Here is a 27,009-nt window from a genome sequence, read left to right as displayed (position 1 = left end):
ATCCCCTATCAGGGAATCGCTGCTTTGAGGGAAGAATGTGACACTTTCTCAAAGAGGAAAACCAAGGATACTAAAGAAGTGAGTGACTGTGGTTTGGCACTGTAGAAATACAACATAAGACCTTGTGAAGGGAGATAGTGGAGAAATCATGCAGAGAGCAGACTCAGCAGAAACTGCGGGAAGATGCAGATTGGTGGGAGGAGCTGAGAGTTGAGGGGAGAGAGTTCATGAATATTTATTTATTTGCTCTCTAAAAGGCTCCAAGTGGTGAATGGCTAACTCAGAGAAGAGGAGAAGTCTAGTAGAGCTGCCGTTGCAGAGACCAGCATCATGGGGAGAGCTGCACAGCAAACCCTCCTTGCTTTACTCTGTCTAGCAGCAGCGGTTTGTAAGGCTGAGGATGAGCCACAAACAGGTGAACAAATTGTGGGGTTTGTTTTTCAGCCTGCTCTAATTTAGAGCTGGTGAGAGCGATCTGTAGGGTCTGAGGGCCTGTTTTCAATAGGGAAATTCTCACCAGTGTAAATACCTCAGTGTGGTAACAACAGTGTAAGCCACTAATGCAGAAGTCTTGCACCAGTGCAACATGGAGTTTGCACCAGGGTCACCACAGTGGCGCTGCTGCCTTAGTGTTAGCTGCCCTCGATTTGCTGAGCTTATTTACTACTGGAATTTTCAAAATATTTGGGATCCTGTATCTCGCGGAAATGTCACTTATTGATTCATTTCTTTACTCAGGGGTGAAGTCAGAGTGCTGTGGAATTCCTGGACCCCGAGGACCTCCTGGACCTCGTGGACTTCCAGGTATGTTCTCCAGAGCTGAGTGAGACTCCGCTTTGGATGGTGATGCCTGAAACATTCTGGCCACCCTACAGATCTCTTCCCCTGTGGTGAGAAGTTGGGCGTCATCATATTTCTGTTCTGAAATCATGTCCATTTCCTTTTCTCTGCCCTGATAGTGAATTGGGCATGGGGGGAAGGGGATAGGGAATATCAGTGAAGTACAGAGCAGATCACAAAAGCTAGTGCACTATTGGATAGGGGGGCAGGGATGATGGGAAATGGAACGTTGGCAGTTAGATTGTTTGGGGGGTTGATGGGAATTAGTCCCCTGGGGTCACTAGAATGGCCAGTGGGGGGTCACTGCTCTCACAACCACATTTCACCTCCAATTTCTGCCGTGCTGCCACCTTCTCCTCTCTGGAGACATCTGCTCCAGCCCTGCTCCTGCCTCAATCCCGATCCTCTCCTCTGGCACCTTTCCCGCCACCCCCTTGGGCTTCCCCTCCCTCTTTCACCTCAGACCTGTTCCTGGCCTCCTTTCTGCTGCCTTGGGAACACTTGTTCCATCTAAAAACATCACAGCCAACGGTGAGCGCCTCCTCTCCCACTCTTCCCGTCTCCTGGTTCTCACAGAGACCTGGGTTTATGGCTCCCATTCTGCCTCTATGGACACCTTGTGGTGGCCTTTTCCTCTTCCATTCCTCTCATCCTGAATCCTCCTGCAAACACAGGGGTGGGACATTAGTCTGTGCCAGTCCCAACTCTACCACCTCCCACCCTCAGTCCTCCCTCTCGTTCTTTCTCCTCCTTGGAACAAAGCTCCATTGCTGTGGTCTGTCACCCACCTTCCTTCCTCACTTTACTTCCTGCTCTTCCACATGTCACAATCCTCCCCCATCATCTTTGGTGACATCATCTTCCATGTCGTTGTGTCTGGTCCCCGGACTCCCTTGTCTGAGCTGCAGCCCCGGATTAGCTCCCCTCTCACCAATATGGCCACTCACTCTGGTCTCCTCCACATACTGCATCCTCTCAGGTCTCTGCATTGCTTGTGGTGATCAGCATCTCCCGCCTGACCTTTCTGGGACTTCCAATCCATCGGTATCCACAAATTCTCTTCTACTCTCAGCTCCCTTCCCTTGCCTTTTCTTCCCTCCCCTCCAGTGACTCGTGCAGTGATTCCTTCCACCCACTTAGGGTTGCCAGGCGGCTGGTTAAAAGGGATCCTGGCCAGTCTGGTCAGCACTGGGTCGTTAAAAGCCCAGTCGGCGGCCCAGCGGGGCTAAGGCAGGCTCCCTGCCCTCCCTGGAAGTGCCCAGCATGTGCAGCCCCTGGACACAAGTGCAATCAAGGAAGCTCCGTGCACTGCCCCTGCCCTGAGCACCAGTTCCGCGGCTCCCATTGGCTGGAAACCGCGGACAATGGGAGCTGCTGGGGTGGTGCCTGCCGGCAGCACACACCACACAGAGCCACCTGGGTGTGGCCGCACCTGCACCTAGGAGCCAGACACGCTGGCTGCTTCCAGGAGCAGCGCGGAGCCAGGGTTGGAGAGCCTGCCAGCCCCACTGCGCCACTGACCGGGAGCTGCCTGAGGTAAGCGCTGCCCGACGGAGCCTGCACCCCCACCCCAACCCCTGACCCAGGTTGGAACCCCCTCTTGCACCCTAACTCCCTCCCAGAGCCTGCATCCGCTCCCGCACCCAAACTCTCTCCAAGATCCCACATCCCCTCCTGCACCCCAACCTCCTGCCCCAGCCCTGAGCCCGCTTCCACACTGCAAACTCCTGCCCCAGCCCTGAGCCCACACTGCAAACTCCTGCCCCAGCCCTGGGCCCACTTCCACACTGCAAACTCCTGCCCCAGCCCTGAGCCCGCTCCTGCACCCAAACCCCTCATCCCCAGCCCCAAACCAGAGCCCGCATCCCCAGCCAGAGCCCTCACCCCTTCCACACCCCAACCTCCTGCCCCAGCCTGGAGCCCCTTATGCACCCTGAACCCCTATTTGTGGCCCCACCTTGGATCTGTGCCCCCAGCCGGAACCCTCACCCCCTCCCACACACTAACCCCCTGCCCCAGCCCAGTGAAAGTGAGTGAGGGTGGGGAAGGATGAGTGACGGAGGGAGGGGAACTGGAGTGAGTGGGGGTGGGGCTCAGGGAAGGGGCGGGGCAGAGGCGGGGCAAGGGTGTTTGGTTTTCTATGATTAGAAAGTTGGCAACCCTAACCCCACTCCTTCCGCCACCCTCATCTCCTTGGCTCCCCTCTCCCATGTCAAGGCCCATCCTGCCAACTCCCAGCCCTGGGTTACCCCCAACACGTCCTCCTCCACCCCAGTTCTCATGAGATTGAGCGTCTCTAGCACAAGCTCTGGGACCAGGCTGAATTCCTCCACTACAAATTCACTCATTATTCCTTCAGTTTTCTCTTCTTTGCAGCCAAATAGTTTGACTTCCCTCCTCTTATCCAACCCCACACCAGCAGCCCCTGCCGCTTTTCCACCATCTTTGCCACCCTCCTTTAACTTCCCCCCTCCTGCCACCCTCCTCCCTCTCCCCACAGGACCTTGGCACTTTCCTCAACCAGAAAGATTCCATGTGACCTTTTCCACTAGGCTCCCTGGACTCTTCCCCATCACCAGCACTGAGACATCCTGCTGGCTCTGCTCCTCCACACATCTGGGGGTGGCAGAAGGACTCCAGCAGTTGCCCTCTGGAGAAGGGGTCAAGACCTGAAATTAGGGGGCCATATTTTCCCAAAGGGAAAATGAGACACCCCCTGGCTGATCCAGCCTGAGCCCTCCCTGCCTCCTGCCCACACGGGGCCTGCCGGAGGTCCCCCTTCCCTCCCCAGAATGTGGGGTTGGCCCCAGACCCCCACCCTGAAGGCCACTATGTGTCCCATTTTGTCAGGGACCATCCTTTTTTAGGCCCTGTCCTGGCTGTCATAACTTTTTTGGGGCGGGGGGAACTCGGGCATGGAGGTAGCAGGCCTGCCGTGGGCACCCGTCTGAGCCGCTCTCCTAGGTCTTCCTTCAGCGCAGGGCAGCATTGCCACCCCCACCCCCGCACGTTCCTCTGCGCCCCACTAGGGGTCCCACCCCACTTTTTTGGCAAAGCTGTTCATTTCTCCGGTTTCTCTTGCCAGCTGCTGATCAGTTGGCAAGAGCAAACGGGACAAATGCCCAGGTTTGTCAAAAAAGTTGGGTTGGCCAGGACAGGGCCTAAAAAAGAACTAAAATGGAACATCGGGTCACCCTACCTGAAATGGCTCCTTTCCTGTGATGGCTCCTTTCCTGGGACACTGGCAGTGAATGCTCAGGGGCCGGATGAAGGCTTTCTGTTTGCAAACCGACCACCAGCCAGCACTGAAACCATTTGTCATTGGCCTTCTGTTTGGCCAGTTTTGCAAGAGCTGAGAGAAGGGGCTTGATCCTGTATTCCTGGCTCCGGGGAAATCCCCATTACAGTCAGTGGGGGATCTGAGGACCAGGGCAAGGAAGAAATTTAATTCTAATTTTGAAATCTGGCCTTGGGGAAGGCATGTCGGAATTGGCCCGTATCCTCATTTTAACCCTAACAAATAATTCCCTGTTGTCATATGCAGGATAATAACTTGGAGTCTTTTGTGTCTGTAGGAATAAGTGGTCCTCCAGGGTTCCCTGGTATTCCAGGATTACCAGGGGTAAAAGGTAAAATATTAATTCAGAATCTTTTGTGCTTTTAGGCTCCACTGTAATGGCAGGAGATCCTGGGCCAAGAGGGAAAGCACTAAAGAGCAGAGGGGAACGTTGTGAGTTAAATATCCAGGGGAGGTTTTTAGACTGCGTGGATCTTCCCAAAAGTGCCTGCACAAAGGGGTGGGTTCTCTTCTCGCTTACACTGGTGAACACGCCAGCTGGAACCAGTCGGGTACTGGTGTAACAGAGTGTGTCCCTCTCTGCAGCTACCCAGCTCCGCTCACTGCTGTGGAGCAGTGATGAAGGCATGGCTTTGCCTCAGCCCCAGTGCACAGCCCTAGACAGCTTCATGTCTGAGCACCTCCAGTGAGTGGATTGGGCCAGTCTCTGAGAAGGGTAACTCCTGGGTCCTCTTCAAGGGTAGCTCTGTGCTGTGTCCCCCAGGGTCTCCAGCTGGGACTGTGCCTCCTGGAGCTCCTGCTAAGGTGGTGTGTCTGCGCTGTCCCCTGTGCTGGACTGTGCCCAGGAGGAGCAGTGGCACCCATGGGGCCTGGATTCTTTCTCACACCCAAATAAATTCATTGAACCTGCTTCTGATTTACCCCAGGGTCAGAGCTCAGAATCAGGTCCATGGTATCTAAGCCACAATTAAGTCATCACTGCTCATTCTTTTAATTATTTCTTTTCAAACAGGAGAATCAGGAGTTTTGGGCTTCCCTGGAGCCGTAGGTGAGAGCTTTGGGATAGATCTCCTCCCTGTTGAGCCTTGCACGTCCTTTGCTATCGCTATTGATCTGCCCTGGAATGTGCTCAGATACTGTGATGATGAGTGGCAGTATAAAGTCCTTGTAGACAGATGTCCCCTTACACACCCCTTTACGAGAAAGTTAGCATTAGAATTAAAAACAAAATACATAGGTATGAAAACCAGGAATTAACCAGGCTAAGCTGATACTTCCTGCATAACATAGCCACTCAACCCTAATTCTGCCTCCTTTGAGCCCTGTCCTGAGAAGTCCCTCATACAGATCCCACCACAGTACTGTATCCTCAGCCTTTTTGTCCAGTCATAGTACTGCCCAGAGCACAGTGAGGAACTGCGGGAACAGGAGGGCTGATTTGCAAATGTGGTAGACACAGAGGAAATGGCAGATTTTGCTAGGGCCAGGCAAGGTAGTGGTCTATTCCCACTTCCTATTGCCATCGCCAAATGGGCAGAGTTAAAAATCGAACCCTAATTTTGAAATCTGGACTGGTGAGTGACCTGTCAAAATTGCCCTTCCCCCCTCCCTCTTCCTTGTTCAACCCTAAAATATCATCCCCTACTTACAGTTGTCAAATCTTAATTCTGAGACTCCTGTGTTTGTAGGAATGCCTGGTCCTCCAGGAGAACCAGGGAGACCTGGACCACCAGGACCACCAGGGGCGAGAGGTAAAGTACCAAAGAGCAGAGAACAACTTTGTTCATTCAGCATGTGATTAAATAGCAGGAGATATCCTTAACCCATTTGCATCTTTCTTCCATGGCACATTTCCCCAATGCGCATCCTAGATGGGTAGGGTTTCCTCTCAATTACAATGGCGTATAACTGCTGTGAAATCAACAAGGTTGTACTGGGGTAACCAAGAGGAAAACTGATCACTAGGGAATCTCGATTCTGCGCTCTCCCCCAATCCGTGCGATTACCAGCCTAATTCAGGGGTGAGTCTAGGTAAGGGTGAAGCTACACTTTGAGTTTGGGGTGTAGCCCCTATCTGGAGGAGGTGCTAGCTCTGATTGTGTTAGTATGGTAATAATAGAGAGCAGCTGCTGCTGCTGCACATGCGATGGGCGAGGCTAGCCTCCCTGACTACGTGCCCATGGTCTGAGATGGGCACGTCCTCAGGGCAGCTGGTCACTCCTGACGCTTGCGCCACTGTAGCTATGTTCTATTTTAGTGCACTAGCTTGATCAGAGTTAGTGGGTCTGTCTCCTTGACCTGGGAATCACACCCTTAGATCGAAGTATAGACGTACCCTAAGGCTAATAAGGGAGTCTAAACTGGTGTAACTCACAACTCCCAGCTCCCTTTACACCAATTTAGACTCACACTCATTTACCTTCCCTGAGAGTGGGGCCCAATGTAGTAAAAACCCAGACCTGAGATTCTCCATTAGGGCACCTCCATGTGGGCCTGAAATGGTGTAAGAGGGGCTGGGTTCAGCTGTTTTTAGCACAGTGTCATGAAAAGCTTGGGCCGTGTCTACACTGGCAGTGGCACCATTGCTAGAAACAGGTACAATGGTTTTATTGTAGCAAAGCCCCGAGTGTGTGACACTCCCTTACACTCAGTATAGCTTACACACCTTTACACTTTACTCACTTTGGCCCTACCTTACCTCTTATTTCCAAAGTGCCCATCACCATTGGGCCAGATGTGCCCAGCCTCTGGGCAGTTGTGCAAGTGCAAGGGAAGGACGTTAAGTGTGCAACCCGCTTTTTCTGCTCTCAGGCTTCCATGCAAGAGGGACAAGGACCCTGCAGGGCTTGGGTGACTCTGGGGTGCTAACATTGTACAAAGGTGGTGGGCTGGACTATGTCCTTCCCTCCCCTCCACACTGGCCAGAGGTTATGCATATGCTGTGTCACCTTCATGGGTGGAAGAGCAAGTGGACTCTTAAAGGTCTCTGGGGCCCTGCCCCTCCCTGACGTACATGGAGTTCCACCAGGGCAGGACTCCACGCTGCGCCCAGTTCAGGGCAGTACCTGTACAGGAGAACTGAGCTCACAAATACCATATCTTGGATTATTTTTCTGTGATCAGGAGCAAAAGGTGATCCTGGGAGCTCTGGACTGAAAGGTGAGAGACTCTGGATAAGAATGTGAGTAACTGGGGACCACAATCTCTCTCCCCCCAATCCACTCTCACTTACTGATATCATGCCAAGGCAAGTGCAAATGTTTAAAGGGAAAATGCTTGAAGCTGTGTTTTTTGTCCACTGGGCTCTGTTGTTTATCCAGGTTTCATACTTTCTATTGTCCATGGTTCTTCCAGCGATTCAAAAACAACACTCCCCCAAATTGTGTGTCTCTTTGTTTTTATACTAGTCATTTGCTTGGCACTTTTTTAAAGTAGAAAATCAGCCTGAGGCATCATAACATGTAGGGGAGCTTGGCTGTTCACTGCTTGAGCTACTGGAGAGGGTCTATTAGTAGCTTATGATGTCTTGTATTTCCTACATGCATCAGCCTGGGAACACATGGCCCCAATTCAGTAACTTCAGCTCATGCACCCAGCTACATGGTGCTCTCAGGCTGAAAAGGAAGTAGTGAGAATTTTCAGGTGTTAAGTCACAGGGTGTAGGACCCAGATTCTCTTCTGAATATTAGCCAGACATGACGCTAGTTTCTGTTATCCTGATTGCACAGCATGGCAGGATCTGTTCAGCCACCACTGATGTGTGAATGAACTTCCCCTATAGCAGTTACAAGCGTGCATTGAAGAGAGAATATTTATTTTACTAGATAATTCGTTGATTTGTACAAATCTTCCCATCCTGGGCTCAATCCTGCTCCCATTGCCGTCAGTCGAAGTTTTGCCGTTGAGATCAGTGGGAGCAAGGTTTGACCTCCTCTGGCTCAGCCAGTTTGCTCAGTGTGTTTGCATGTGGACTGACAGTTGGGTTGACTGTTTTGTCTGTTAATTTTAAGGGCACAACACGTGAGGTGCTCTGTGTCTCCTGTCACATGCTGAACCCATCCCCTATTCCCACAGGAGCCAATGGGAGGTGAAGGAGCTTATTGCCTGGAAGCACTGGGCCCCAAGCCCGTATCAGGGCAGATCTAAGCTAGTCAGCTGGTTTGCAATGGACACAGGTTAAACAGGACACAGTTAAGGCAAACTCGGTCCTTTCTCTCTATTTCATTGCTCCTGTCTTACAAATCAAGGTGAGAGAAACAGAGTTGAAACCCTAACTGTGTCTTCTTTAACTATTTTTATTTTTATTTTTTAATTTAATTTAATTTTATTTTATTTTTATTTAAATGATTGGCTTCATTTTTTTAAACATCTCCATTAAACATTTCCACTTCCTTCTATAGCTAAGCTGCTGTCTCTTTCTAACTTGGCATTTTTCTTTCTTTGCTTCTGAAACATTTTGTCTGAAATAGACAGACAGAACTATTGAACTGCAGGAGTGAACAGCTGTTTAGAAACAACACACTGCTTTGCTTGTGCTCCCATTTCACTGCCTTTGTGTTCCTTTTCCTGCACAGAGGAGGAGCTGGCGGACCTGCTGTGTAAAAAGGGTGAGTGTTTACTCTAATGGCAGGGGAAACGGACCTTACCTCACAGGGCAGGCCCACAAGGCAAGGGGCATGAAAACTTCCTTCACTTCGGTAGAAGAAGTTCTATCCTTGCTAGCGAGACTGGATGACGAGGCGGGGAAGTTACACACACCTGCTGCTAATGACAACGGGCCGACTCCTGCATCCCTTACCCAAAAGAATACTCCCAGCAGCAAAGTCACTCACCCGAGTCAGGCAGGCAGGATTTGGCCCAGCAGCTGAGAACAGATGATCCAGCTTCAAAGGCCGTGGGAGCCTATTTTAGGAGAGGTGGTGGTCGCATTTCCAGTGTGATGCTGAAAAATTAATTCCCACAAAGACACTTAAACTGTAGTGACATTGTTTTTCAGTGGTAGCCAGGGTTTCTGTAACAAACACATGAAAATGCTGGGTATGTAAAACACGGTTACGCTTTGTCTGGTGTGGATATACACAAAAATAATCAGTGTAGGGCCTGAGCCTGAGAACAGTTTATTGTCATAAGAAGTTGCCTTTGCCTCAGTAAAACCATCCAGACACAGTATAATTTACTGCTTTAAATGCCCCTCTTGTCCAGGCCCGAGGAGCTGCAAGGAGCTGTTGGCCAGAGGGAACACCCTGAGCGGCTGGTACACGGTTTACTCTTCGGACTGCACTGCCGTAACTGTGCTGTGTGACATGGCCACGGATGGAGGGGGATGGACTGTAAGTGAGACTAGAGCGTAGTGAGCCTCTCCAGGAGCCCTTGCGTAGAACAAGTGTGTGTGTTTCAGGATGGCAATTAGCTCTTGCCTAGTTTTTCACCTGCACATGTATAGTCTGAGCCAATGAGATGACACACAGGCTTGAAGTTCAGCATGTGTGTCAAGGTGTCACCCCCACTCTGAACTTTAGGGTACAGATGTGGGGACCTGCATGAGATAACCCCTAAGCTTATTTAGCAGCTTAGATCTAGTAGCTGCCACTCCCAGAGGAGGGCAGGTGCTCAGATCTCAGGGCCAGGATTTTGCCACCATGAGTGTGGAGGCCACGGATCAGCCTTTCCACTGGCTAGTCCAGACAGAGTTAGAAGAGCTCCGAGCCCTGCAGCCAGCTTGGGCTCTGTCAACTGCAACGTTCAAATACTTGTTTCAATGACCCGGAGAGAGCTGTAATTTTCAGTACGTTCGATTCAGTTCCCATCCCTGACAGGCTGCTGTGGATCGGAGCCAACCCGCACCTCTCCCACTGCTGCAGTGTGGGACACAGGCCCCTGAAATGGGGGATGCAATCAGATCATTGTCCCCCCATTGTGCGCCTTTCAATATCCCCTTCCTCCAAAAACTTCCCTGAGCTCCTTCCAATTCCCCCAAATATTCCTTCATTTCTCTCACAGCTTCCATCTTTCCCTCCCTTGTCCTCAACACCCCTCACGTCTTCCTGCACTGTCTGTGTCCCACACTGCAGAGCTGATAGGTGGGGGGAGAGCCTAGGGGGTGGGCCCTCACCCCTGCACATGGGGTGGGGCTGTCTTGCCCTCGCTTCTTACCCCACATCTCCCAGCTCAGCAATGTCTCCTCAAGAAGCTACCTAAATCCTTCTACAGCAGCTACCTGGTCAGAGCTCCCTGTTCCCATCGCCACAGGTCACAGGTGGTCACCAGGTGGGCCAGGACACAATGTCGCTAGCAAGAGTCTAAATGCCGTGTCTTGCAGGCACCACTATTATAGAGGTGAGCCAATGTGATAGCCAGAGGGAACTTGTCTATCCCATCTTGGCTGCCACGACATTGAGGGATTGGCTGTGAGGATGGTGGGACAGCCGGACAAAGCCAGAAAAGCAGTTGAAATGCTGCATCTCCCGCCCAATTTGGGATTGTGGTTAAGAAATATGTCCAGGCCTTTGTGTGTGAGAGAGGTTTGGGGATCCAGTTTTGCCCCAGTTCTGTAACTTGGCAAAATTAGTTAAGCTGCGTGGATATCGATTTCTTTCATACCTGTATGTGCTTCTTGGTGATATGGATGGTAAATCAGATTTAAGAGGGGACTAAATAGACCAGAGGTTCTCAACCAGGGGAACACAGAGGTCTTCCAGGGGGCACCCAACTCATCTAGATCAGTGTTTCTCAACCTGAGGGTTGTGACCCTCTGAGGGTCACAGGAAAGGTTTAGGGCATGGTCGGCAAGTATGATCGGCAGGGGGAGGCTGTGCCTCTCCAAACAGCCTGGCATGGCCCGGGCCAGCACTCGGATCGTGCCACCCAGTGCACCAGGGTCGGGGGCCGGGTGGCCACAGCAGGGGTGATCTGGGTTCCTGCAGGGGAGGGGGCAGGAGGGGACGGGGAGGGGCGGGGCCTCACACACAAGGGGAGGGGGTGGGGGCTAGCCTCCCCCAACGGCCAGGTCACCCACTGCCTTTGGTTTAGGCGGGGGTCACGAGTGCAGGCCCTGCATTAGGGGTGACAAGCAATATGCAATTGCCTGTGGCCCTACGCCACTGGGACCCCCGCAAAGCTAAGTTAGATGCTTCAGCTCGGGCGTCCGCATTTTTTCAATAACAGTGGGCTGTGAAAATTTTGTATTTTTATGTCTGATTTTGTAAGCAAGTAGTTCTTAAGAGAGGTGAGACTTAAGACATATCACACTCCTGGAAGGGGTCCAGTAGTCTGGAAGGTTGAGAACCACTGGAATAGACCGTTAGTGGAATTGCTGCTTGCTGGCCTGAGACATGGGCTTGCATTTAGCTTGGTACCTTTGTTCAGATTATTTCAAATTACATTTTTCCTCCTGAAGAAGAGCTCTGTGTAGCTCAAAAACTGTTTCTTTCACCACAGACGTTGGTCCAATGAAGGGATTGCTTCACCCAGCTTGTATCTCTAATATCCTGGGACCAAGGCAGACACAACAACACTGCAAACAACTTTTCCTCCTTTCAGCCCAATGGCAGAACTAAATATCCTGCTATGTTTTATATGGGCTGTCAGTCTCATCCATCACAATTCAACCATTACCATGTGCCCAACCCCTTTCAGGGTGATCAGTCCTGATGGGATCAGAGAGATGTATATTAGCAATTACTCTGTGTTACATTAAACATTTGTTCAGTGTGATTGAAGGCAAGTGACGGGTCAGTCTGAAAAGTGTTCAGTGCAATGGATTCGCCTGTTGTTTTCTGCTGTCTAGCTGTTCTCACACATCCAAGATGTACAGCACCATGCGCATAACAAACTGAAACATTTTCTATACTTTTTTGATTGTGACTCTGAAATCTACGAATGAGACCATCCTGCAGCGCAAATTCTAGCAGCCTGTCTGCGAATCCAAGTGGGTCTGTGGCTCCTGGGTTGCTAGCGAATGGCTATAGTTTTTAAAGTAAGAAAGGAACACAAGCAACGCAGTGTTTCAGAGGGTTGGTTTTTTAATTATATTAAGAAGGATCTTGCTAATGACTTTAATTATATTGGACCAAATCTTAAGGGCCTTACTGAGCTTCTATTAGGGCAAACTCAAATTTTCTTCCATGGGATTTTTCCATTATTAAGGGCTGAGTAAAAACTCAGGAAGGACCTCAAGATTTGTTCATGGGAAAGGCTTTCAGTTTCACCCTTCTCACCAGCTGTTCCTTTCTCAAACAGCTGATGACAAGGATGTCAAAATTATGGTGTACATTTTAAACTCTTTGCATAGATCAGGGGTTCTCAAACTGTGGGTCGGGACCCCTCAGGGGGTCGCAAGGTTATTACATGGGGGCCCGTGAGTTGTTAACAGCATTTATAATGGTGTTAAATATATTAAAAAGTGTTTTTAATGTTTGGGTGAGGGGGTCGCACTCAGAGGCTTGCTATGTGAAAGTGGTCACCAGTAAAAAAGTTTGAGAGCCACGGGCATAGATATTCCCACATATTCTGATTAACCATAGTGCGTATTATGCTGACAACTTGTCCTTGAAGAACGGAAGACCTAAGCAGCTATTCACATACAACTAAAATTATTGCAACCATCTTTTCACCTAAGGTTCTCTAATTTCTTGGCAGGTTTTCCAGAGACGGGCAGATGGTTCAGTGGATTTTTTCCGTGACTGGGACTCATACAAGAGAGGTTTTGGCAACCAGCAGATGGAATTCTGGCTGGGAAACGACAACATTCACCTGCTGACATCTCAAGGTAAGAAATCACAGATGCTCTCCGTTTCCTTGGTAACATGGCACAGAGTGATGATAATATGGTAGCTTTATGTAGTGCTTTTCATCTGTAGATCTCAAAGTGCTTTTCAAAGGAGGGTAAGTATCATTAACCCCACTTGGTGAATGGGGATTTGAGGGAAGCAGAGATGAGGTCATTAGAAGAGCCATGATCAGGGGCGGCTCTAGGAATTTGGCTGCCCCAAGCATGGCGGCATGCCGCAGGGGGCACGCTGCCAGTTGCCGGTCCCGCGGCTCTGGGGGACCTCTTGCAGACGTGCCTGCGGAGGGTCCGCTGGTCCCACGGCTCTGGTGGAGCATCCGCAGGCATGCCTGCAGGAGGTCCACCTGAGCCGCGGGACCAGCGGACCCTCCGCAGGCATGCCTGCAGGAGGTCCACCTGAGCCGCGGGACCAGCGGACCCTCCGCAGTCATGCCTGCGGGAGGTCCGCTGGTCCCGCGGCTCCGGTGGACCTCCCGCAGGCATGACTGCGGAAGGTCCGCCAGAGCCACCTGCCGCCCTCCCGGCAAAATGCCGCCCCAAGCGTGTGCTTGGCGCGCTGGGGTCTGGAGCCGGCCCTGGCCATGATGAGGACCATATCTAAGTCCAAGTTGTGCATCCTGTCCACTGGACTATGCTGGTACACACTAGCTATAGTGAAACTGCTCCCAGACTCACCACTGGCTGCTTCTGACCCACAGAAACCTGCAAGGAAAAGTTTCGGAGACAGATTATACTGGAGCTCTTTGAGCTCCGGTCAAGGCTGGTTCACCTTAAAGAGCATTAAGTGAACAGATCTGGAGATGTACCGTTCTGTAACAAGGACTATCTGTTGAACCATCAGCGCTAAGACAGGAGCTGAAATTGTCCCTTGCTGCTTTGTCAGTGGACTGGTACCGGCTGAGGCCATAGAGAGATGGATGCTATAGATTCTGATCACTTAGCTGGAGCGCAGATGTTAGCTGTGAGCACTGTTTGCTAATGGACAGGAGAGATGGGGGCATGAAACTAGGTTATTAAAGGCATCCTGGGCTGAGCATATGGGGATAGGCTGGTGAATGAATGATGTAATAAACCCAGATGCTGAAAAATGTTAGTGGAACACATGGAATTGCTGATATTCTTCCTGTTTTTAACAGGAAATAATGAGCTGCGCATTGACCTCATGGATTTTGAAACCAAGAAGTATTTTGCCAAGTACAAATCATTCCAAATTTTAGGAGAATCTGAGAACTATAAGCTGATTCTGGGAGACTTTCTCAGTGGGACGGCAGGTAGGTGCTGGCTGGGTTTTACTGGGATCACAGCTAAGAAGGAATAGCAAATTCAACTGAGATGTGCTGAAGTCTGAGGCAGCAAAGTAAATTCTGCCCTGTCTGCACAATCTGAATTTAGCCACTTAGAGAAGCACGTACTCAGGTTCAGAGACAACACCTGAAAGCTCTGTCCCAGGCCCCTATTGGGAAGATGCCACCTTATGTGCCAGTAGGTTAACAAACAGGATTCCTGGGCGTCCCCCACACACATTGAGAACATGCTCTGAAATCTCCGACAGCTGGGTTCATTTGGGGGCCGTGAAATGCCTTGATGAGGATTCTCCAAAAGGAAGAGGAAGAGCATCATCTCCTCTTCTTCTCCCAGCAGGATGGAGCAGCTGTTCAGATCTATCCCTCTGATTACCCTGTGGGGTAATGAGCACCTCCCCTCTCTCTCCTTCCCAGCAGTTCTTCCATGAAGGCAGGGAGGGAACATCATCCCCTTGGAACATGGCTCCCAATTTCATTCACCACTGAGGACCCATGACACTGGCACCAATCACAGAAGTGCTCTTAGATCAAACCCACAGAGCAGGAGATACATCCTATGGTCATTGCTGTGCTAGCTTTGCCAGGGCCCAGGGTCAAACCTGAACCTGTAGTGGTGGGTTTTGGTTCTGCCAAGAGCCACGGACCCAGACTGGCTTCAGGTTTCTATATTTTCCATCTAGCACCTCCTGTCACCAGCCCCAAGGCCAAATCCCAAGGCCCTTACCCAGCCCAAAGTGTCAGGCCACACTGAGATAAATGGGATTTTGGGTGAAGGAGGTCTGAGTAGAGAGCTCAGGAACAAGGCCTCTCTTTAGAGGGGTTTGAAAGTTTTAGCCCAGTTTTGGCTTGAAATGTGGCGAAAAAATATCCCTTGGATCTGAACAACCAGAACTTGGCGGGTAGTTTGGAACGGGACTTCGTAGCTGGACTCATCTCTATAAAGGGATGAACCAAAATCCCTGATCCAAACTGCCTGAACTTGGGGAACATTTGGATTTGAAGCCAAAGTTTTGTGATTTGTGCCATCCTGGTTCTGACCCTAGCGGTAGAGCTTAGGGGTAGTTTTTGGGTGTCCAGATATTTGAACATAAACCCCCAGTGTAAGCAAGACTGAAGGGGTCATTCTCGGAGCATTGTTGTAAAAAGTTTCCTCTTCCTCTCCATTCCTGAGAGGCCTCCAGAGAGGAACAGCAGCCTCCCCGCTGCACTTTGAGGGGTTGGGGGTGCCCACAAGGGGAGTGAGCAATCCCCACACTGGAAGGCCAGGCCCTGCATTTGGTAGACTGAACTACAGGGAGGGAGGCAGTGTGGACTAGTGGATTGAGCACTCTGTTGGGATTTGGGACAACAGAGTTCTAGTCTTGGCTCTGCCTCTGGTCTCCTGGGACCCTTGCACAAGTCACTTCCCCTCCCTGTGCTTCAGTTTCCCCATCCATAAAATCAGGATAACGTAACTCTCTTTGAGGTTTGCTGAGATGAAAAACACAATAGGAGAACTAGTTATTATTGTGTTACAACTTGGGAGAAAGCTACATCTCTTTGTTACAGGTGATGCCTTAACCTACCATAGGAACATGATGTTTTCAACCAAAGACCGCAACAATGGTCTGAATTCAGTTAACTGTGCTGAGTCCTACGAGGGGGCCTGGTGGTTCAATGACTGCCTGCAGTCCAACCTGAACGGGAGATATTTGCCGGGAGAACACGAAAACCCTCGTCACGGTGTGTTCTGGAGCACAGGGAAAGGGGACCGATATTCCCTTAAACTCTCTGAAATAAAATTCAGGCCTGTTTAGCAGGGTGAGGGAACAGTTGCATGTCCTTGTCTCACAGAAATCATTCCGCAGCTGGAAGTTCCTGCTGGAAATAAAGCTATTCCCCAACAGTAAACTTTGTGTGAGTGGGATTTGTTCTTTGTAGTGGAGACAAAGATCTTGTGTTGTCCCTCAGCCTCCTGTTCTCTGGTCCCTGAACAAAGAAGCATCTGGTAATATTCACCGGAATGAATGTTGCAGATCTGTTTTAATCATCCCCACACTCCCCTTTAGTCCCTTCTCCCAAACACACGCACACCCGTCGATGTCTGTTTGTGGGAAGCAAAAGTGTGGTGACTCCTCAAGTCTGTATTTGCTCCAATGTTTAGTATTTCCAAGGTTGGTGCTCACACGGCCATTAAGGCAGCTCTGCTGTGGATTGGGCGCTGTGAGGAGGAGGATTTTTTGACAGAGGAGCAAGGGATTCTCACTATTACAGCGCAGAATCTTTGCTACAGATACTGCAGCATGCGGCTCAGAATTTATGAAGGGAGTTACACTGGAGCCGAGGTAGGAGGAGTGTGGCTTCTGGCAGTGAAGCAGAACACCCTAGAAGGTAGGACAGCAGGGCTGCCTCTCCCAGCCACACCACCACGTAGGAGGCATATGTCAGAAATTATTCTCTTTCTGGCACCCCTGCTGCACCTGTAAACTGCTGGAGGAGACCACAGTCGATACTGTGCTGAATCAGGGAGCAATGGGAAGGAGATTTTAAAGGGCCAGTTTTACTGTCCCTGTAACTAATAGCAAATACCCCAAGGATGTCCATGGAGTGGTGGTTTGTGTCCTCGCCTGGCGCATTGTGGGGCATTGAGAGCCAGAACCCTGCCACCCCAGGGCTGACAGCCAGAACAGTCAATGGAGTGTCTACACTGACACTGCATCAACTTAACTACACTGGCCTAAGCACTATGCCCCTCATGGAGGTGGTGTTATTAAATTGGTATGGCAGGCGACTTACATTAGTGGGAGCAACATTGTAGTGTAGACACAGAGCTAGGGCGACGTAAGCTGCCTTACATCTCCATAACTCTGCAGTGTAGACCAAAGGCCGTGGCTACCACACTTAAACTCACCAATAATTCAAACTCACATAAGCAAACAAAAAGCTAAAAACTTTATGTAAGGGTTTGAATAAAGAAAAATATACAAGCAATAAAAATATTAAATGATTTGAGGTATTAATGCTTTTTAATTATTAAAGATGATGCTGGCAAATACACTGTCACATGACAACAGAGTCCCCAATGTTCCTGACCAAAAGTGTCTCCTCCCCTCAGTTCTGACTGTTCCCCATGTCTCAGGACCCAGGTGGTGCATGTGGGGACCCATTACAGGTCTGTAAGCAGGGCCGGCTCCAGGGGTTTTGCCGCCCGAGCACCTGCTGCCAGTCTTCAAAGCTTGGAGCCCACGAGTTCAGCTGCAGGCAGTTTGGGTCTCTGGATCTGAAATCCCAGCTCTGGTGTGGGTTGCTGCGGGGCCAGCAGGCTGCAGGCGGTGGCAGGAGAGAGGAGCTGTCTCCAGTTGCCGGCAGGAGGAGCAGCTTGTCCCCTCCTGGGGCTTTTCTGCAGGTTGAGGTCACAGACAGGCCAGTTGTTGGGCCTGGAAGTTCTGCACTGGCTGGCTGCGGGGACACCTCCTTTCCTCACCTCTCCCTGCCTGGGCTCTTCATGTGAGGGAAACTGGGCTATTCACAGCCTCCATCCTGCTTTGCTGGGCCCCACGGGCTCTGCCCTGTTCACTGATGGCTGCCTGGCTGTCTTCTGCCCTCGAACGGGATGCTGGGGGCTGCTGTTGCCGCCCCTCCTCCCTTCGGTCGAGGGAGGAGGGCTGCCAGAGTGACTGGTGAAGTTGCTTCCCCTTCCCCTTCCCTCCTGCTGCTGGAGGAAGTCAACAGTGCAGGGCTCTGCCGTGGAGCTGGCAGGGACCCCAAAGGGGTGTCTCTTTCCTTGGGGCACAGCTCCCCAGCTACACACGAGGAGGGGCTGTGTGTCACCATGGGGTCATCAAGGCCAGACTAATGCATTGGCAAACCAGGCATGTGCCTAAGGCCCAAACGCAGCAGGAGGCCCAACATGTTGTTTTGTTATTTACCATGAGAGGCAGCCGGCCAGGCCAAATTGGAGTGAGTGGTGGTGTGACCTAGTCAGAGCACTGCTCAGGTTTGGGCCAACCACCCCCTCCATGACGACTGTAGATTAAACCCCTGCTAGTGGACTAAGTACCGGGGGAGGGGACGTTCCTGCTGCCAGCGTTGTCTCTTTGGAGAGGAAAGAGGTCCCTTCTGAGGAGGAAAAGGATGCCCCATGCCACTGTCTCTGACTCCCTGGAAGGGGAGGAGGGCCCTGCCACCAGCAATCCAAGTTGGTGGGGGCCATGTCGGGGTAGTCTAGAGCCCCGGGTTGCTTTAATCCAGCCCTGGGAGTAATACCAGCATCAGTGGGAGAGACTATGGCCTGTTATGCCTCCCGAGGCCTGGGCTGGGCAGTGGGATTTTCTAGTACAGATGTAGCCTGAGATCTTTGCAGAACTCTTCTATTTGCACCATCACTCTTCTCTGACATGCCCCCTCCGGGGAACAGTGCTCCTGGCAGAGGTAGCTACCCTCTCTTGTACTCCCCAGTACCCAGACAAATTGTGTCTCCTTCTAGCATGGTTACACTTTGCCTTCCCACCTCTCTAATTCACCTAAGGCATGGCCAGGCTTTTTTTTAGCTCTGATGCAATTGAACTGTCTCATACGTTTAAAAAAAAAAAGTCTGTGAAAAGCACATCATTGAGCCAGTGTTTGCTTTACTAACAGAGGGGAAGGTTCGCCACTGGTAGATGCAGCTTCCAATGGAAATGATTCACTAACAGCAGAGGACAAACTGCATGACAGTGGTAGGAGCTGGGGTGGGGCCTCTGGTAATGGAAGCAGCAGAAGACAGAGCCAGAGAGGAGAAGAGATAAGACCTAGTTAGAGCTGGTTGAAATGTTTGGAGCTAAGGGCATGTTTACACTGCAATAAAAGACTTGTGACATGACCGCAGCTAGCTTGGGTCGGCCGGGCTTGAGCTGCGAAGCTATAAAATGCAGTAGAGGAGGGGTAGGCAACCTATGGCAGGCATGGCATTTTCAGTGGCACTCACACTGCCCGGGTCCTGGCCACCGGTCCGGTGGGCTCTGCATTTTAATTTAATTTTAAATGAAGCTTCTTAAACATTTAAAAAACCTTATTTACTTTACATACAACAATAGTTCAGTTATACATTATAGACATATAGAAAGAGACCTTCTAAAAACATTACCGTATATTCCGGCGTATAAGGCGACGGGGCGTATAAGACGACCCCCTAATTTTTTCATTAAAAAATTAGTTTTGCCATATACTTGCCGTATAAGACGACCCCCCCCTTCTGCGGGGGGAAGTCAGAGGGCTCTGGGCTGCCCGCCGCGGCGGGGAGCCCAGAGCCTTTTAAATCCTAGCCGCGGCGGGGAGTCAGAGGGCTCTGCGCTGCCCGCCGCGGTGGACAGCCCAGAGCCTTTTAAATCCCAGCCGCGGCTAGGATTTAAAAGGCTCTGGGCTCCCCGCCGCAGCGGGCAGCGCAGAGCCTTTTAGCTCCCAGCCGCGGCCGGGAGTCAGAGGGCTCTGGGCGCCCCGCCACGGCGGGGACCCCAGAGCCTTTTACACCCCAGCCGCGGCTAGGAATTAAAAGGCTCTGGGCTCCCCGCCGCAGCGGGCAGCCCAGAGCCCTCTGACTCCCGGCCGCGGCTGGGGTGTAAAAGGCTCTGCGCTGCCTGCTGCGGCGGGGAGCCCAGAGCCTTTTAAATCCTAGCCGCGGCGGGAAGTCAGAGGGCTCTGCGCTGCCCGCTGCGGCGGACAGCGCAGAGCCTTTTAAATCCCAGCCGCGGTCGGGAGTTTATACCCGGCGTATAAGACGACCCCCGATTTTTGGGGGTTGTTTTTTAGCCCAAAAACCCGTCTTATACGCCGGAAAATACGGTACTGGCACGCAAACCTTAAATTAGAGTGAATAAATGAAGACTCGGCACAGCATTTCTGAAAGAACAGTACTCATGGCACCTTAGAGACTAACAAATTTATTTAAGCATTAGCTTTCGCAGGGTACAGCTCACTTCATCAGGTGCATAGAATGGAACAGATAGTAAGGAGATATATATACACATACAGAGAAAGTGAAAAGGTGAGAATTACCCAACCAACTCTTTGTGGATACAGACTAACACAGCTGCTACCCTGAAACCTGTCACTTCTGAAAGGTAGCCAGCCCCTGAAGTAGAGATGTTTGGACTCAGGCCGGATCCCAGGCTATGACACCACATAAAGGGGGGAGTCTCAGAGCCCAGGCTCCAGCCCAATCCTGAATGTCAACACTACAATTTTATAGCCCTACAGCTTAAGCCCTGTGAGCCTGAGTCAGCTAATCCAGGCACTGAGACATGGTGCTCTGGGTTTTTGTCACAGTGTAACCAGACCCTAAGAGTTTATCTATGGACAAATCATGTTTGGTTTTTTTTAATGAACATTTTAATAAAATATCATTGACATCATGGTAATGTTTTGTTTGACTGGAAAAATTCACAATATTTTCTACTGACATTTTTCAGCATTTCTTTTTATATCAAAAATGTTCTCATGATGATGACAAATGTTTTTTGTACACAGAATACCAGGACTTTGGTAAAAACAAAAACAAAATAGGTTCATTTTCAACCCTTTGAAATGAAAACAGCTAAGAAATTACATTTTTTTCCACAAAACTATTTTTGCCTTATTGTTATCAGCTCTAGTCCTAGTGCACTGCAGTGGCTGAGTGTGTAATTTGATGTCTTCCCTTAGTGGCTGGTATACAAAGAAAATGGCCCATTACACATAGCTAAAGATACTTAGCTCAAGTACTAGGGGCTTGCAGTTGTGCTGAAGGCGATGGGCTCTAGCCTTACTTATGACTTTGGGTCCGTGTGTATTTAACCATTTATTGAGTAGCTTTGCAGAGATTTACCCATTCCATGACTGACTAATGAGCTCATATTTCTACTTTCTGTTACATAAATGGCTGCACTTCTCATTGTGTGAGCAGAAAAACAGAACATGAAAGACAAAGAAAACATTGTGCTATAAAAAGAATTCATCTCAGCACGTCTCCAGATAAATGATCGATATGACAGGCCTATAATTGCTGCATAAGAGCGAAGTGTAATTACTATAACTGCCTCCCTGATTGGCTACACAGGCCTAAATTTCATTTCTGACACCTTGTAGGAGTACTTGTGCCCTTTGCCGGTCCTCCAGTTCACCCCGTCAGCATAGCTTTCATGGGCTCCTCTCAAGTATAATCCATTCAGGTTGGACCAATGACATTCTTGGTACCACCAGGCTCCTTTAAAGGATGTTGCACAGTTACCTGAATACTGGTCATTGTCACGGTCTTGGGTTGTAAATGGCATGTGGTTGTGGATGGTTAATGAATCCCCTGTGGAAACAATTGTGTGTACAGTATTTACTACATGCTTTCACAGTTCAGGTTCCACAGCCCAGCCTGGCAGTTCTGCAGTGGGGTTGCTAAATTTCTCCTTTCATCAGGCAAAAAAAATCTCCCTGAAGTCCAGGAGAGAGACTGCAGTTCTACTTCCTAAAAGAAAGATTTTCCACCAGACCGTATTCTGATCTCAGTGACATCACTATAAATGCAGAGTAACTCATTGCAGTCAACGCGCTCAATGTGTTCCTAACACTAACAGCTTACCAGGGAATGGGTTGAGGATTCAGGACCAAAGAATCATAGAGTCACAGAGATGTAGGGCTGGAAGTGACCTCACGAAGTCTAATGTACACTTTCCCCCCAATTCCTTTTAAATCTCGTGTCCTTTACAAGTTAAATTAGGACAGATCCCGAGTAATTCTGATTGCACCAATATGACCAAGACAAACCCGGTTTCCCTACCTCCACTGTGGCCCCTCCCACTCATACCTCATCTTATCACACAGGACTCAGGTCATCTCTGTCACCCCAACATCCCACTCCTCCATCTCAAGGCATGGCTAATCTGTGGCTGACACCACTGGAGACAGGCTGTTCCACAGAGGTCCAGGATATTTTGATGAACAGCAGATAATTAACCACACAAAAACATATACTCAAATGTGGCGTCATATGGTGCGGCAACAAACAACTCTCCCCTTGAACTACTCCATTACCCACGATACTTGAATATATGAAAATCATGTCTTTCTATCAGTTCACTCCAGGTACCCTTATCTGCAATCACAGCTTTCCATTCCAAAGTAGATGGCCTCACTATATTCACGCATCCTCTCACTAAACGCTTCCTCAAAGGTATACAGAATACTTACTCTACAGTCAGAGACCCTACCCCTATGTGGGACCTTAACTTAGTCCTCATGGGCAAACCTTTTGAGCTTCTGGCTACCTTCTCACTATTACACTTGTCCATGAGCATCACCTCCCTAGTCGCAATTACGTGGGCACAACAGGTTGGAGAGCTTGGTGCCCTGATAGTAACTTTACCTTACAACACATTCTTCAAGGACAAGGTAATCCTTTGCCCACATCGGAAATTCGTACCTAAAGTGGCCTCATCCTTCCATCTCAACCTGCCCATCTACTTACCTGTATTCTTCCCGAAGCCGCACACTGACAGCAGGGAAACATCTCTTCACACGTTGGACATTCGTAGAGCACTCGCATTCTATATAGATAGAACAAAAACATTCTGAAAATCCACCAGACTGTTCTTTTTTTTTCTTTTTCCACAACAGAACGATCTCAAGGACTAACCATTTCCAAACAACGACTTTCAAAATGGATATCAGAGTGCATCCGATTATGCTACTGCGAATATGATCTAGAACCCCTCTGGTCTTCGCACGCACTCCACCAGGGCTATATCCATATCAATAGCCTTTCTTAAAGATATACCCACCATTGATATATGTAAAGCAGCTACCTGGGCATCACCCCACACTTTCACCAGACATTACACCCTAGAGAAGCAATCAGCTGCTGATGCTCATTTTGAGGAATTGGTGTTATCCACCACCCAGTAAACATCTCTGAAGCCCCTCCTTCCATTGAAGGGTACTGCTCTATAGTCACCTAAAAGTGGAGCGCCCATAGGGACATTCCTCGAAGAAGAAGAAGAAGAAGAGAAGGTTACTCAGCTGTGCAGTAGCTGATGTTCTTTGAGATAGTTGTCCCTGTGGGTGCTCCACTACCCTCCCTCCTCCCCTCTGCTTCAGAGTGTCTCTTCAATCCTCTGCGGCAGAGAAGGAACCGGGGGACAGTTGGCTGCATGTGTGTGGTACCCACTTAGAGCAGCACGAGCTGGCTGCAGCATGTGTGTGGCCAACCAGGGCACTGCTACCTTAAATCTCCGACTAGAAGCGCAGGGGTGCTCAAACACCTAAAAGTGGAGCGACCACAGAGACATTCCTCAAAGAACATCAGTTACTGCACAGGTGAGTAACCTTCTCTTCTTTACAACAAAAGACCATGATAATGATCCAGCTTCCACGAATTGTGCTACACTTGACAAGGGGGCCTAGTGGTACAGTAAGTGCCATGACTCAAACCTCAATGGGAGGTATTGGCTGGGAGCCCATGGTAGCACCGGAGATGGTATAAACTGGCACGCCTGCAAAGGCAGCAAATATTCCTTCAAACTCTCAGAAATGAAATTTCGGCCTCTTTAGCAATGACGAGATGGCAGCACATGTTCCTCCTGCTTTCCCAGGCATCTTTTGCAGTGAGCACATGTGGCAAAAACTGCAGAGAGGAACCAGCCACTAGGAGCAGCTGCAGGAGCTGCCAAAGCAGGGGCCTTCAGCCATTCACAGAACTACCCCTGTTTCTCTGCCCTCTGCTGATTTGTCATTTTGCCACAACCCTTTCCTCAGTCTCTTAACCTCACCATCACACTTATTCCTCTTACCCTTTTCCCTAACCCTGCCCCGTCAGCCTCCTTTCCTGCAGTGTCCCCTCTCCCTTCCCCTTTCTTTCCATTTAGCCGATCCCCTCCTAACTAAACACCCCCCTCTCCCTCCAACAACAAACAAATCGTGGCACTAAAATGACATTTGCTGCCATTGCATTGTTCACTCTGCTTGTGTGTTCTAGCCCTTCCCCACCCCGTGTCTGTCCTGTCAATGTAGCTTGTGAGCTCTTCTGGGCAGGGACTGTCTGAGCTCTTCTGGGTTTGTTCAGGGCCGAGCACTCTGAAGCCCAGTTCTTGGTTGGTTCCTAGGCGCTGCCACAATAAATATGGTTAATAATACCGTATATGTCTGCACAAGCTTCTACATTGCAATGCTTGCACTGGCATTGTGACAACACTTTGTGGATTGGGAGCTGTAAGAGGAAAAACGGGGTACTTTGGAAGAGGAGCAGGAGAAACAAAAACCAAGTAAAGACAACGAATGACAGCAGGAGAGATAGCGTGGGAGTGTGGTTATGCAACTACTATGAAGAAAGGTGGTTTTACAGCCTGGCCCAATAACCCTTTATCGGGTCTCCGGTCTGTTGGAAGAGGGCACAATGCTGGGCCCTACGTGCTTCCAAGCTGACTGGGTCTGGACAGACCCCCTAGCTCTGGTGTGCTAAGGGACATTTCCAGACTCTGCCTTTGTGTCTGATGCCTCTAGTAGTAGATTTCCCCTGCCACACGCACAATAGCTTAGTGGAGGTGATAGGGAGGATGGCACAGGAAGTCTCACCCACCTTATTTGTAATAATAAATAATTCTGGAAAGAACACTAAGGGTGGGATTTTCAAAAGTGCCTGAGAAAGTGATAAGCAGAAGTCCCATTTTGAAATCTCTTTCTAAGTCTTTTTAAGGTCAATTCTTTAGCATGGACAAGGCTCAACAGGCTGTCTCTTTATTCTGTGCCCCATATCCCAAACACACAATGATCTCTACAGGTTTCTACAAGGACAATACAAAATGAGCAAAGGGTGAAAGGCCTTTTTTGCAACTGGCTCAAAGTTCAGAGACATTTTCTTCTTCCATTTTCTTTCTGTGAAGCCTACAGCTTTCAGTTCAAAAATTGTGGTTTAGGTTCATAATGTTTTTTTCGACCAGCTCTTACCTTCCACCTCACATGGTTTCTCTGCAAAACAGCTGGCAAGCACGGCCACTATCATTGCCACCAGGGTCAGAAAAAAAGGACCTTTTTTTCTCGCTGTCTTTAACAAAAGCACCGATCAAACCTCTAAACACGGATTTCAAAGTATTCCTCTTTTTCATTGCACCTGGAAGCCTTCAATGCATCTATAAATGGCCATTTGGCCTTCTCTGTGATACCTTTTTCCTCTTTTATCTAAAACCAGGAGACCTCTTCACTGCTGCTTCACTTTACCTGCACTCCTTGTTCTTTTTTACAATCCCATCCTTGTCTATAACAAACAAAACAAAACATGAACTTGGTCTGAGCAGAGATTCTCAAATAGGGGTCTGCAGACAACTTGCTGTCAATCTCCAGAGAGCTGGTTAGTTGCATAGTAGGAGATCTCCTTCCTATATCCACCAGTTAAATTGCATTAAGAGAAAATATAATACTTTCCTAATACCACTTTGCCACCTATGCAAGTGATGTAGTTGCCACAGGGCTGTTACATGATCACAGATAGCAGTGAGATGGTTTGTCATGGGAAGACCCATGTGCCAATCTCCGTTCTAAAATGTGGTTCTTACTATGAAAAACCTGGAGAAGCCCGGTTTGAGGTGACTATTTTAGACTAAGGAAAACAACAAACATAAAATTTCCCCAAGAGAGAAAGCGGAGTCTCCCTCATTCATTGAGATCCCCCTGAGCCTTGCTCCCAGCAGACAGCAGCACACTTCTCATAGCTAAAGGTTCAGTACACACAAAACAGAATCACAGCATCCTCGTTCAGGCTTCCACTTATCGGGGGATGAAATTGCATCTGAGCTAAGAGCAGGTGTCGGCCTCTGACTGTGAAGCACAGCAACATAGAAAATGGAGCGGGAGGGCTGCCTCTTCCAGCAAAGCTCCCATACATCCATGCAGGAAAGATTTTTCCTTTTCTAGAAACTTGGCTCAGCTTGTAAACTTCTGGAAGAGGCTGAGGTTGACGCTCGCTCTGCTGAACCAAGGGGCAATCAGAAGGGAATACAGAGGCCCAGTCTTTTGGGCACTGAAGTCAATTACAGATGCCCCAGTGGCTTCCATGGGTGAAGGATTAAGCCTGTATCACCTAAAATCAATCATAATTTCCCTCACGAGACTCGCCTAGCCCTGATAGCTGCCTTTGTTCTGCTCATTTACTATATTAATAGACTGTCAAATTTAGATAATAAAATATCGCTACCCTTCCTGCTGGCGAAAAGAGAAATATGTTGGGTCAGCAAATGCCAAGAATGTGAGCTTGTTCATTTTTCTCTGCAGCTGCTTCACGCTTCTCTTCAAGATACTCACACTTCCCTAAACACGACTTTCACTTCCCTTGACCTGATTCACACTCCCCTTTAAGCCAATGGTAGGTGTGTGTGTGGATATCAGAGGACAGTATTTGAGACCAGATTTACAAATTGGGGCATCAAAGTTAGTCATTTAAATATGAGATTCATGCGCTTCAGTGAGATTTGAGCACCTAGGGCCAGATTTTCAAATGATTTCAGCTTCGAGTATGTAGTGAAATGCCCAGTGAGATTTTCAAAATCTATGGGGGAGTTAGATACTTGGCATTTTTAAAAATCCCACTACACATCTAATCTGCATTTTAGGACGCCTAAATAACTTTGAAATTCTGGCCCTTAGATCCTAATTTAAGTACCTACATAGGGACTTAAGGTGCTGAGCCTTAGTCACCCAGACTTGAAATTTGACTCTTGAGCACTAGTAATTATGTTTTGGAAGGTTCTCAGCACAAAATTTCATAATTTTTATTTCAGCAAAGTTTGGAGAGAGAAATCTAATTTTTC

General features: G+C 49.3%; 2 protein-coding genes across 2 annotated transcripts in view; one reads left to right on the top strand and one right to left on the bottom strand.

Annotated features, from left to right (window-relative positions):
* The first annotated feature begins 270 nt into the window (after positions 1–270).
* LOC123352501 (ficolin-2-like) lies at positions 271–16,120 on the top strand. Its single transcript, XM_044992703.1, has 11 exons — positions 271–415; positions 739–804; positions 4,416–4,469; positions 5,151–5,186; positions 5,827–5,889; positions 7,262–7,297; positions 8,713–8,745; positions 9,341–9,468; positions 12,776–12,905; positions 14,063–14,197; positions 15,779–16,120. The coding sequence occupies exons 1-11, from the start codon at positions 331–333 to the stop codon at positions 16,024–16,026; spliced, it is 1,014 nt and encodes a 337-aa protein (XP_044848638.1). The 5' UTR covers positions 271–330; the 3' UTR covers positions 16,027–16,120.
* A 5,041-nt stretch (positions 16,121–21,161) lies between these two features.
* Positions 21,162–27,009, bottom strand: part of LOC123352493 (ficolin-2-like) — a 19,533-nt gene continuing 13,685 nt past the window's right edge. The window contains exon 10 of the mRNA XM_044992693.1: positions 21,162–21,521. Coding sequence (XP_044848628.1) covers positions 21,274–21,521 — 248 coding nt within the window. The 3' untranslated portion in view covers positions 21,162–21,273. The remainder of the gene's footprint in view (positions 21,522–27,009) is intronic.

The sequence above is a fragment of the Mauremys mutica genome, chromosome 18 (genome assembly GCF_020497125.1).
Source record: "Mauremys mutica isolate MM-2020 ecotype Southern chromosome 18, ASM2049712v1, whole genome shotgun sequence".
Lineage (NCBI taxonomy): Eukaryota > Metazoa > Chordata > Testudines > Geoemydidae > Mauremys > Mauremys mutica.
The sequence above is the reverse complement of the archived record's forward strand: the minus strand, read 5'-3'. Positions and strand labels throughout refer to the sequence as shown.

What these genes read in the sequence shown, in the direction of transcription:
- LOC123352501 (XM_044992703.1), top strand. Translation starts at nt 331, where the DNA reads ATGGGGAGAGCTGCACAGCAAACCCTCCTTGCTTTACTCTGTCTAGCA. An exon ending in GGGCTTCCCTGGAGCCGTAG is followed by an intron (nt 5,187 to 5,826) that starts GTGAGAGCTTTG and finishes CTGTGTTTGTAG; the next exon opens with GAATGCCTGGTCCTCCAGGA. An exon ending in AGGACCACCAGGGGCGAGAG is followed by an intron (nt 5,890 to 7,261) that starts GTAAAGTACCAA and finishes TTCTGTGATCAG; the next exon opens with GAGCAAAAGGTGATCCTGGG.